Genomic DNA, 11942 nt, shown 5'->3' with positions numbered 1-11942 from the left:
GGGTCTGCCCCCCATCTGACCCCATCCCCCCTGGATCTGACCCCATCCCCCTGGGGTCTGCCCCCCCATCTGACCCCATTCCCCTTGGATCTGACCCCATCCCCCCTGGGGTCATGACCCCAACCTGACCCCATCCCCCCTGGGGTCTGCCCCCCCCATCTGACCCCATTCCCCCTGGATCTGACCCCATCCCCCCTGGGGTCTGCCCCCCCCCCCCCCCCCCATCTGACCCCATCCGCCCTGGGGTCTCCCCCCTCCTACCCCCTGGAGTCTGTGCCCCCATCTGACCCCAGGCCCCCGGGGTCTCCCCCCCCATCTGACCCCTTCCTCCCCGGGGTCTCCCTCCAGCATTCCCCCTGAGTTCTCCCCCCCCCCATCTGACCCTGTTCCCCCCGGGGTCTCCCCCCGACCTGACCCCAGCCCCCCCCTCATCCCAGACTTTGGACATCAACTGGACGGGGATGACCAACCTGCTGGACATCCCGGGGCTGAGGTGAGCCCCAGCCCAGCTGTGGGGTCCTCCGACCCCCCGACCCTGTGCCCCCCGTGTCCCCCCCCGTGACTGTGCCCCCCCTCCTCGTGACCGTGCCCCCCCCCAGCTCCATGTCGGACACCATGATCATGGATGCCATCGCCTCCTACCTCGTCCTGCCCAACCGCCTCCTGGTCCCGCTGGTGCCCGACCTGCACGAGGCCGCCCAGCTCCGCTGCCCCCTGCCCCGGGTAAGGGTTGCCTGGGGGTCCCGGGGGACTGCCAGACACCCCCCCCCCCCGAGCCTGGCTGACCCCCTCCCCTCCAGGGCGTGGTGCGGGTGCACCTGCGGGGTGCGCGGGACCTGCGGTCCAAGGACCGGTTCATGGGGGGGCTGGTGGAGGGCAAGTCGGACCCCTACGCCGTCCTGCGCGTCGGCACCCAGGTGGTCACCAGCCGCGTCATCGACGACAACCTCAACCCCACCTGGGACGAGGTCTATGAGGTGAGACGCCCCCCCCGCCCCGTGTCCCCCCCAGACCAGCTGGGGGGGTGCGGGGCTGCAGGGATCCCCGAATCCTCCCCCGAGACCAGCTGGGGGTGTGGGGGGCTGCAGGGACCCCTGTGTCCCAACTGGGGGTGTGGGGGGGCTGCAGGGACCCCCGCGTCTTCCCCCAGACCAGCTGGGGGGGTCCAGGCTGCAGGGACCCCCGTGTTTCCCCTGAGACCAGCTGGGCGTGTGGGGGGGCTGCAGGGACATCCGTGTACCCCCCCCCCAGACCAGCTGGGGGGGTGGGGGCTGCAGGGACCCCTGAATCCTCCCCTGAGACCAACTGGGGGGTGTGGGGGCCTGCAGGGACACCCATGTCCCCCCCCAGACCAGCTGGGGGGGGTGGGGGCTGCAAGGACCCCCAGCTTGTCCCCTGAGACCAGCTGGGCATGTGGAGGGCTGCAGGGACCCCCGAATTGTCCCCCGAGACCAGCTGGGTGTGTGTGGGGCTGCAGGGACCCCAATGTCCCCCCTCAGACCAGTTGTGGGGGTGAGGGCTGCAGGGACCCCCGAATCCTCCCCCGAGACCAGCTGGGGATGTGGGGGGCTGCAGGGACCCCTGTGTACCCCGCCAGACCAGCTGGGGGGTGGGGGCTGCAGGGACCCCCATATCCTCCCCCAAGACCAACCGGGGATGTGGGGGGCTGCAGGGACCCCTGTGTGTGTCCCCCCAGACTAGCTGGGGGTGTCCAGGCTGCAGGGACCCCCATGTCCCCTCTGAGACCAGTTGGGCATGTGGGGGGCTGCAGGGACCCCTGTGTCCCCCATCAGACCGGTTGGGGGGGCTTCAGGGACCCCCGTGTGTCCCCCCCCCAGCTTGGCTGCTGTTGTGGGCGATGCAGGGACCCCCGGGTCCCTCCCCCCAGCCTGGCTGCAGTTGTGGGGGACACAGGGACCCCCGTGTGTGTCCCCCCAGCCTGGCTGCGGTTGTGGGGGACGCAGGGACCCCCGTGTGTCCCCCCCCACCCTGACTGTGGTTGTGGGGGACACAGGGACCCCCCCAAGCATCGGCAGCTTGGGGGGGGGGGGGGCACAGCACCCTGACCCAGCCGGGCTGAGCGCAGGGACCCCCCTGCCATCTCCCCAGCCTGGCTGTGCGGGGCGGGGGGACCCCCGTGTGTGTCCCCCCCCCGCTGACCCTGTCCCCCCCAGTTCATTGTGCATGAGGTGCCGGGGCAGGAGCTGGAGGTGGAGCTGTTCGACAAGGACCCCCGATCAGGATGATCTCCTGGGCAGGTGCTGGGAGAAGGGGTCCAGACCCCCGGGATGGTACCTGGGGGTGAGGGGGGGGGGTTCACCGTGCCCCCCCACCCCCCCCAGCTCACCCACCCCCCCAGCTCACAGCTTTTCCCTTCCCCCTCCTCCCCCAGGATGAAGCTGGATTTCGGGGAGGTGCTGAAGGCCCGGGTGCTGGAGGAGGTGGGTGCTGGGGTGGGGGGGCTCGGGGGGGGCTGGGGGGGCTGTGCTGACCCCCCCTGCCCCGCAGTGGTTCCCGCTGCAGGAGGGGGGGGCAGGGCCGGCTCCACCTGCGCCTGGAGTGGCTTTCCCTCATGTCCGACACCTCCAGGCTGGAGCAGGTGAGCGGGGTCATCCATGGGGGGGGGGGCAGGGGGGCAGGGGGGGGTCCTGCCCTCACCCACCACCACCCCCCGGGCCCATCCCCCAGGTCCTGGAGAGGAACCGGGCGATCGCGGCCAAACCCGACCCCCCGTCCGCCGCCATCCTGGTCGTGTACTTGGACCGGGCTGAGGAGCTGCCTGTGAGTTGGGGGGGGGGGGGGGGGGGGGCTGCCAGGTCCCTGGGGGGGGGGTGGGCAGAGCTGGGGGGACCCCCCTGACCCCCGCTTTCTGTGCAGATGAAGAAGCCGGGCAAGGAGCCCAACCCCATGGTGCAGGTCTCGGTGCAGGACGTCACGCGGGAGAGCAAGGTGAGGGGGCGGCGGGGGGTGGGGGGGGGGAGGGGAAGGGTTTGGGGGGGCCAGGCTGGTGGTGGGGGTCTAACCCCGCTCCCCCCAGGTGGTCTGTAACTCCTCTGCCCCCGTCTGGGAAGATGCTTTTCGCTTCTTCCTGCACGACCCCGCGCACCAGGACCTGGACATCCAGGTGAGAGCCGGGGTCACCCCCAAGACACCCCCCCCCAGCATCCCTGTCCCCGCGGCCCCCCCAGATCCTCCAGCCCCCTTCCCTCCCATTTTTTTCTCCCCACTCCCCCCTTCCCCCATGCCCCTAGTTCTCCTGGATCCCTGTGACCCCTGGTTCCCCCAGATCCCCGTGATGCCTCGTGACCCCCAGATCTCTGTGACCCCCGGTTCCCCCCAGTCCGTTGATGCTCTGTTCCACTGGATCCCTGTGCCCCCAGATCCCCATGATGCCCCATGATCCCTGTTGCCCTGGATCCCTGTGATCCCTGTGCCCCTGATTCCCCTGGATCCCCATGACCCCCGTGCTGCTCCAGTTCCCACAGACCCCCATGACCCCCATGTCCCCAGTTTCCACACATCCCCGTGGATCCCCGTGCCCCTGATTCCCATGGATCCCTGTGACTCCCACGTCCCCAGTTCCCATGGATCCCCATGGATCCCTATGACCCCCGTGCCCCTGGTTCCCATGGATCCCTGTGACTCCCATGTCCCCAGTTCCTACAGATCCCCATGGATCCCTGTGCCCCTGGTTCCCATGGATCCCTGTGACCCCCATGACCCCAGTTCCCACAGATCCCCATGATCCCCATGTCCCCAGTTCCTGTGGATCCTTGTGTCCCCCTTGCCCCTGGTTCCCATGGATCCCTATGACCCCTGTGCGCCTCGTTCCTATGGATTCCCTTGATCCCTGTGCCCCTGGTTCCCATGGATCCCTATGACCCCTGTGCCCCTCGTTCCCATGGATTCCCGTGATCCCTGTGCCCCTGGTTCCCATGGATCCCTATGACCCCTGTGCCCCTCGTTCCCATGGATTCCCGTGACCCCTGTGCCCCTGGTTCCCATGGATCCCTGTAACCCCCATGGCCCCAGTTCCCACAGATCCCCATGATCCCCATGTTCCCAGTTCCGGTGGATCCCTGTGTCCCCCTTGCCCCTGGTTCCCATGGATCCCCACAATCCCCATGCCCCTGGTTCCCGCAGACCCCCATGATCTCTGTGCCTCTGGTTCCTGCGGACCCCCGTGCCCCCTGTGCCCCCGTTCCCGCAGCCCCCCCATGATCCACGTGTCCCCGGTTCCCGCAGACCCCCATGACACCATGCCCTTGGCTCCCGCAGACCCCCGTGTCCCCCGTGCCCCCGTTCCCGTAGACCCCCGTGCCCCCAGTTCCTGTGGACCCCCATGACCCCCGTGCCCCCAGTTCCTGCGGATCCCCTAGTTCCCGCGGACTCCAGTGCCCCCCCTTCCCACAGACCCCCCTGCCCCCTGGTTCCCATGGATTCCCGTGCCCCCCCCATGCCCCCCATTGCAGTGGACCCCCATGACCCCCGTGCCCCCAGTTCCCGTGACCCCCTATGACTCCTGTGCCCCCCATTCCCACGACCCCCCATGACCCCCATGCCCCCCATTCCCACGGCCCCTCATGACCCCGTGCCCCCCGTTCCTGCAGACCCCCATGACCCCTGTGCCCCCAGTTCCCACGGACCCCCATGACCCCTGCGGCCCCTCATGACCCCTGTGCCCCCAGTTCCCACGGACCCCCATGACCCCTGTGGCCCCCCATGACCCCTGTGCCCCCAGTTCCCATGGACCCCCATGACCCCTGTGGCCCCCCATGACCCCTGTGCCCCCAGTTCCTGCGGCCCCCCATGACCCCTGTGGCCCCCCATGACCCCTGTGCCCCCAGTTCCCATGGACCCCCATGACCCCTGTGGCCCCCCATGACCCCTGTGCCCCCAGTTCCCACGGACCCCCATGACCCCTGTGCCCTCAGTTCCTGCGGCCCCCCATGACTCCTGTTCCCCCTGTGCCCCTGGTTCCCACGGACCCCCTGTGCCCCCTGGTTCCCATGGCCCCCCATGACCCCCGTGCCCCCAGTTCCCACGGACCCCCATGACCCCCGTGGCCCCCGTGCCCCCCATTCCCATGGCCCCCCATGACCCCGTGCCCCTCATTCCTGCAGACCCCCATGACCCCCGTTCTCCCTGTGCCCCTGGTTTCCGTGGACCCCCCCCCGTGCCCCCTGTTTCCCGTGGCCCCCCATGACCCCCGTGCCCCCCCAGGTGAAGGACGACCCCCGGCAGAGCAGCCTGGGCTCCCTCTCGCTGCCCCTCGCCCGCCTGCTGGACGCCCCCGGGCTGACGCTGGCGCAGCCCTTCCAGCTCCAGCACTCAGGACCCCGCAGCCGCCTCCACATGAAGCTGGTCCTGCGGGTGAGGGGGGGTCAGGGAGTTGGGGGGGGGCTCCTGGCCCTTCCCCCCGCCCCACTGACCCCCAGCCCTGCAGGTGCTTTTCCTCGACGCCCCGGAGAACGGTGTGTCTCCCCCCACCATCTCGGGGCAGCCGGACCCCCTGGACAGCACCAGCAGCACCCAGCGCCCCCCCCACGCCAGCCCCAACCCCCAGTTTGGCACCGAGGTGGGGAGGGGATGGGGGGGCCCGGGGGGGCATCACAGAGGAGGCTGGAGGGCTTGGGGGGGGGGGCAGGATGGTGCTCAGGGGTGGGGGGAGTTGTGGAGGGAATGGGGGGGGGAGCTGGGGGGCTGGGAGGGAGTGATGTGGGATGCGGCTGGGGGGGGGACCCTGGGTGGGCAGAACAGAGTTCAGGGGCTGGGTGGATTCTAGGGGGCAGGCTGGGGGGTCCTGGGGGGCAGGCTGGGGGGGTCCTGGGGGGCAGGCTGGAGCTCAGGGGCTGAAGGGGTCCTGGGGAGCAGCATGGGGGTTTCTGGGGGGCAGAATGGGGTTCGGGGGCTGGGAGGGTCCTGGGGGGAAGGCTTGGGGGTCTTGGGGGGCAGAATGGGGGGTCCTGGGGGGCAGAGTGGGGACAGGCTGGGGGGTCCTGGGGGGAAGAATGAGGGGTCCTGGGGGGCAGAGTGGGGGACAGGCTGGGGGGTCCTGGGGGGAAGAATGAGGGGTCCTGGGGGGCAGAGTGGGGACCGTCTAGGGGGGACCTTGGGGGGAAGAATGGGGGGGTCCTGGGGGGCAGAATGGGTAGAGGCTGGGAGGTCCAGGAGGGAAGAATGGGGGGGTCCTGGGGGGCAGATTGGGGACAGGCTGTGGGGGGTCCTGGGGGGCAGAATGGGGACTGACTAGGGGGGGTCCTGGGGGGAAGAATGGGGGGGTCCTGGGGGGCAGAATGGGGACTGGCTAGGGGGGTCCTGGGGGGAAGAATGGGGGGTCCTGGGGGGCAGAATGGGGACTGGCTAGGGGGGTCCTAGGGGGCAGAATGGGGGGTTCTGGGGGGAAGAATGGGGTCCCTGGGGGGCAGAATGGGGACTGGCTAGGGGGGTCCTGGGGGGAAGAATGGGGGTCCTGGGGGGCAGAATGGGGACTTGGCTAGGGGGGGTCCTGGGGGGGCAGAATGGGGGGTCCTGGGGGGGAAGAATGGGGTTCCTGGGGGGCAGAATGGGGACAGGCTGGGGGGGGTCCCGGGGTGGGAAGGAGTTGGGGGGTCCTGGGGGGGGTCTTGGGCCCGGCCGTGCCCCCCAGCCCCGGTGCCAGTGGCCGCGTGTCCCCGTGTCCCAGCACATGCTGCGCATCCACCTGCTGGAGGCCCAGGACCTCATCGCCAAGGACAACTTCTTCAAGGGGGTGGTGAGGGGCCGCTCCGACCCCTACGCCCGGCTGCGCGTGGCCGGCAGCACCTTCCGCAGCTGCGTGGTCAAGGAGGACCTGAACCCCCGCTGGAACGAGGTCTACGAGGTACCTGCCGGGGTGGGGGTGGGGGTGGTGGGGGTGGGGTGGGGGTCTCATCTCCCCCCTCCCCCCAGGCGTTGGCCCTGGGGATGTGGATGCTGTGGGCTGGGGTCCCATTTGCTCCCATCCAGAGGGGAAACTGAGGCAGGGGGATGGGAGGGGGATGGGGGTATGCGGGGGGGGCTACTGGTGACACCAACCCCACACACCCCCCCCCATCCAGGTGATCGTGGACAACGTCCCAGGGCAGGACGTGGAGTTCGACCTCTTCGACAAGGACATTGACAAGGATGATTTCCTGGGCCGGTGGGTGCTGGGGGGCACGGGGAGGGGAAGGGGGCTGTGGGGTAGCCCCCCCCAGCCCAGCCCTCACCCCCCACCCCCCCCCCCCAGGTGCAAGGTGCCGCTGAGGCGGGTGCTGAGTGGCCGCGTTGTGGATGAGGTAGGAGAGGGACCAAGGGGGGCTGCGGCCGGGGCGGGGGGGGGGCTGCAGTTGGGGGTGGGGGGCTGCAGTGTGCGGGGGGCTGTGCCGGGGGGTCTCACCCACCATCCCTGCCCCGCCAGTGGCTGCCCCTGGAGGATGTGAAGTCGGGGCGGCTGCACGTGCGGCTGGAGAGCCTGGCCCCCCGCCCCAGCGCCGCCCTCCTCGAGCAGGTAACAGCCCCCCAGGAGGGGGGGGGCACAGCTGGCTCCGAGCCTTGGCCCCCCCCCCAGCCCCAGCCCTGTGCGTCCCCATCCCTCTGGATCCCAGTCCCCGTGCTTCCCTGTCCCTGTGCGTCCCCATCCCTCTCCCTCTGCATCCCCATCCCCAGTCCTGTGGATCCCGATCCCGATCCATCCCTCTGCATCCCCATCCCTAGTCCTGTGGATCCCGATCCCGATCCATCCCTCTGCATCCCCATCCCTAGTCCTGTGGATCCCAATCCCGATCCATCCCTCTGCATCCCCATCCCTAGTCCTGTGGATCCCGATCCCGATCCATCCCTCTGCATCCCCATCCCTAGTCCTGTGGATCCCGATCCCGATCCACCCCTCTGCATCCCCATCCCTAGTCCTGTGGATCCCGATCCCGATCCATCCCTCTGCATCCCCATCCCTAGTCCTGTGGATCCCGATCCTGATCCATCCCTCTGCATCCCCATCCCTAGTCCTGTGGATCCCGATCCATCCCTCTGCATCCCCATCCCTAGTCCTATGGATCCGGATCCCGATCCATCCCTCTGCATCCCCATCCCTAGTCCTATGGATCCTGATCCCGATCCGCCCCTCTGCATCCCCATCCCTAGTCCTGTGGATCCCGATCTCGATCCGCCCCTCTGCATCCCCATCCCTAGTCCTGTGGATCCCGATCCGCCCCTCTGCATCCCCATCCCTAGTCCTGTGGATCCCGATCCCAATCCGCCCCTCTGCATCCCCATCCCTAGTCCTGTGGATCCTGATCCCGATCCACCCCTCTGCATCCCATCCCTAGTCCTGTGGATCCCGATCCGCCCCTCTGCATCCCCATCCCTAGTCCTGTGGATCCCGATCCCGATCCGCCCCTCTGCATCCCCATCCCTAGTCCTGTGGATCCCGATCCGCCCCTCTGCATCCCCATCCCTAGTCCTGTGGATCCCGATCCCGATCCGCCCCTCTGCATCCCCATCCCTAGTCCTGTGGATCCCGATCCCGATCCGCCCCTCTGCATCCCCATCCCTAGTCCTGTGGATCCTGATCCCGATCCGCCCCTCTGCATCCCCATCCCTAGTCCTGTGGATCCCGATCCCGATCCATCCCTCTGCATCCCCATCCCTAGTCCTGTGGATCCCGATCCCGATCCATCCCTCTGCATCCCCATCCCTAGTCCTGTGGATCCCGATCCACCCCTCTGCATCCCCATCCCTAGTCCTGTGGATCCTGATCCCGATCCACCCCTCTGCATCCCCATCCCTAGTCCTATGGATCTCGATCCCGATCCATCCCTCTGCATCCCCATCCCTAGTCCTGTGGATCTCGATCCCGATCCATCCCTCTGCATCCCCATCCCTAGTCCTGTGGATCCCGATCCCGATCCATCCCTCTGCATCCCCATCCCTAGTCCTGTGGATCCGGATCCCGATCCGCCCCTCTGCATCCCCATCCCCAGTCCTGTGGATCCCGATCCCGATCCATCCCTCTGCATCCCCATCCCTAGTCCTGTGGATCCCGATCCATCCCTCTGCATCCCCATCCCCAGTCCTGTGGATCCGGATCCCGATCCACCCCTCTGCATCCCCATCCCCAGTCCTGTGGATCCGGATCCCGATCCGCCCCTCTGCATCCCCATCCCTAGTCCTGTGGATCTCGATCCCGATCCATCCCTCTGCATCCCCATCCCTAGTCCTGTGGATCCCGATCCCGATCCATCCCTCTGCATCCCCATCCCTAGTCCTGTGGATCCCGATCCCGATCCATCCCTCTGCATCCCCATCCCTAGTCCTGTGGATCCCGATCCCGATCCATCCCTCTGCATCCCCATCCCTAGTCCTGTGGATCCCGATCCCGATCCATCCCTCTGCATCCCCATCCCTAGTCCTGTGGATCCCGATCCCGATCCGCCCCTCTGCATCCCCATCCCTAGTCCTGTGGATCCTGATCCATCCTTCTGCATCCCCATCCCTAGTCCTATGGATCCCGATCCCGATCCGCCCCTCTGCATCCCCATCCCTAGTCCTGTGGATCCCGATCCTGATCCATCCCTCTGCATCCCCATCCCTAGTCCTGTGGATCCCGATCCGCCCCTCTGCATCCCCATCCCTAGTCCTGTGGATCCCGATCCCTAATCCCCATGCATTCCTATGTCTGTGTCTCTCTGTCCCTATCCCTGTGTGTCCCCATCCCTGTCCCTGTGCATCCCTGTCCCCATCCCTCTGGATCCCCATCCCAGTCCCCCTGCATCCCCATCCCTCCCCCTCTCCATCCCCATCCCTATCCCCATGGATCCCTATCCCCATGGATCCCTCCCCCTCTCCATCCCCATCCCTATCCCCATGGATCCCTCTCCCTCTGCATCCCCATCCCCATCCCTGTGGGTCCCTGTTCCCATGGATCCCCATCCCCGTGCATCCGTGTCCCCACTCCCATCTCTCAGGATCCGTATCCCTGACCTCCCCCCGTCCCCCCCGTGCCCCCCCGCGGCGGTGGGACCCTCCCCCCCCCCCCCCGTGCCCCCAGGTGCTGCACACCAACAGCCTCCTGCAGCCGGCGCGTGGTGCGGAGCTCTCGGCCGCGCTCCTCTCCGTCTTCGTGGACCGAGCTGCCGACCTGCCGGTGAGTGGCTGCCCCACGCCGGGGGCCTTGGCCCTGCCCCACATCGCCCCCATTGCCCCACATCACCCCCGTCGCCCCCACTGCCCCTCATTGCCTCCCATCGCCCCCAGCATTGCTCCCATCACCCCCATAATCGCCCCCGCTGTCCCCATCATTGCCCCCATTGCCCCCCATCGTCCCCATTGCCCCCATCGTCTCTATTGTCCCCATTGCACTCATTTCCCCCATCATCGTCCCCATTGCCCCCATCATCGTCCCCATTGCCCCCATCATCGTCCCCATTGCCCCCATCATCACCCCCGTTGCCACCGTCATCACCCCCATCGCCCCCATCATCATCCCCATCATCACCCCCATCGCCCCTATCATTGTCCCCATTGCCCCATCATCACCCCCGTCATCGCCCCCATCATCGCCCCCATCACCCCCGTCATCGCCCCCATCACCCCCATCATCGCCCCCATCACCCCCAGCATCGCCCCCATCACCCCCAGCATCGCCCCCATCACCCCCGTCATCGCCCCCATCACCCCCATCATCGCCCCCATCACCCCCAGCATCGCCCCCATCACCCCCAGCATCGCCCCCATCACCCCCGTCATCGCCCCCATCATCCCCAACACCCTCATTGCCCCATTGTCCCCATCGTCCCCTCCTGCTGCCCCCCAGCTCCGGAAGGGCTCCAAGCCCCCCGCCGCCTTTGCCAGCCTGGCCGTGCGTGATGTCTCATTCAAGACCAAGGTAAGAGATGGGGGGGGGCCGGGGGGGGGGGGGGGGGGGAAGCCGGGGGGGGGGGCTGAGGTGGGTCCCTGACCTGCTCTCCTGCCCTCAGACCTGTGCCCCCACCACTGAGCCCGTGTGGGATGAAGGCTTCTCCTTCCTCATCAAGCGGCCACATGTGGAGTCACTGGAGCTGCAGGTCTCTGGCCCATCCCTGGGTCCCGTCCCCGTGGTGGGGGTCCCGTCCCCGTGGTGGGGGTCCCATCCCCGTGGTGGGGATCCTGTCCTCATGGTGGGGGTTCCTGTCCCACAGTGGGATACGTGTCCCCATGGCAGGGGTCCCATCCCCATGGTGGGGGTCCCGTCCCCATGGTGAGGGTCCCATCCCCATAGTGAGGGTCCTGTCCTCATGGTGGGGGGTCCCATCCTCATGGTGGGGGTTCCTGTCCCACAGTGGGGTTCCCCTCCCTATGGCAAGGGTCCCGTCCTCATGGTGAGGGTCCTGTCCTCATGGTGGGGGTCCCATCCCCATAGTGAGGGTCCTGTCCTCATGGTGGGGGTCCCATCCTCATGGTGGGGGTCCCGTCCTCATGGTGGGGGTTCCTGTCCCACAGTGAGGTTTCACCTCCCCATGGCAGGGGGTCCTGTCCCCATGGTGGGGGTCCCACCCCACGGTGGGGGCCCTATCCTGGGGTGCTGAGCTCATGTGCCTGCAGGTGAAGGAGGAGGGGGGGTCGCCCCTGGGTGCCCTCAGCCTCCCCCTGCCCCAGCTCCTGGCCTCCGAGGGGCTGGCGCTGGACGGCTGGTTCCCGCTGGCCGGGGGGGGGCCCGGCAGCCAGGTCCTGCTGCGGGCGCAGCTGGGGGTGAGTGCCGGGATGGGGGGGCGGGGGGTGGGAGGCCGGGAACCCCTCCCTCACCCACCCCACCCCCCAGGTCCTGGTGTTGCAGCAGGTTGAGGCGGGGGGGGGCAAGATGGGGGGCAGTGGGGGCGTGTAGAGCCGAGACCCCCCTCCCTCACCCCCAAACCCCCCAGGTCTTGGTGTTGCAGGAGGTGGAGGCGGGGGGCAGGATGGGGGGG

The 11942-nt window shown here is 68.4% G+C and overlaps 1 protein-coding gene across 1 annotated transcript in view; it reads left to right on the top strand.

Annotated features, from left to right (window-relative positions):
* Nucleotides 1-11860, top strand: part of ESYT1 (extended synaptotagmin 1) — a 13340-nt gene extending 1480 nt beyond the window's left edge. Inside the window, 22 exon segments of the mRNA XM_040577994.1 lie at nucleotides 349-493; nucleotides 600-723; nucleotides 801-977; nucleotides 2175-2231; nucleotides 2233-2258; nucleotides 2393-2441; nucleotides 2509-2526; nucleotides 2528-2599; nucleotides 2689-2781; nucleotides 2878-2949; nucleotides 3038-3124; nucleotides 5224-5373; nucleotides 5447-5578; nucleotides 6686-6862; nucleotides 7080-7162; nucleotides 7250-7298; nucleotides 7421-7510; nucleotides 10049-10144; nucleotides 10814-10885; nucleotides 10977-11063; nucleotides 11581-11727; nucleotides 11798-11860. Coding sequence (XP_040433928.1) covers nucleotides 349-493; nucleotides 600-723; nucleotides 801-977; nucleotides 2175-2231; nucleotides 2233-2258; nucleotides 2393-2441; nucleotides 2509-2526; nucleotides 2528-2599; nucleotides 2689-2781; nucleotides 2878-2949; nucleotides 3038-3124; nucleotides 5224-5373; nucleotides 5447-5578; nucleotides 6686-6862; nucleotides 7080-7162; nucleotides 7250-7298; nucleotides 7421-7510; nucleotides 10049-10144; nucleotides 10814-10885; nucleotides 10977-11063; nucleotides 11581-11727; nucleotides 11798-11860 — 2066 coding nt within the window.
* The last annotated feature ends 82 nt before the right edge of the window (nucleotides 11861-11942 follow it).

The sequence above is a fragment of the Falco naumanni genome, chromosome 20 (assembly GCF_017639655.2).
Source record: "Falco naumanni isolate bFalNau1 chromosome 20, bFalNau1.pat, whole genome shotgun sequence".
Classification (NCBI taxonomy): Eukaryota; Metazoa; Chordata; class Aves; order Falconiformes; family Falconidae; genus Falco; species Falco naumanni.
The sequence above is the reverse complement of the archived record's forward strand: the minus strand, read 5'-3'. Positions and strand labels throughout refer to the sequence as shown.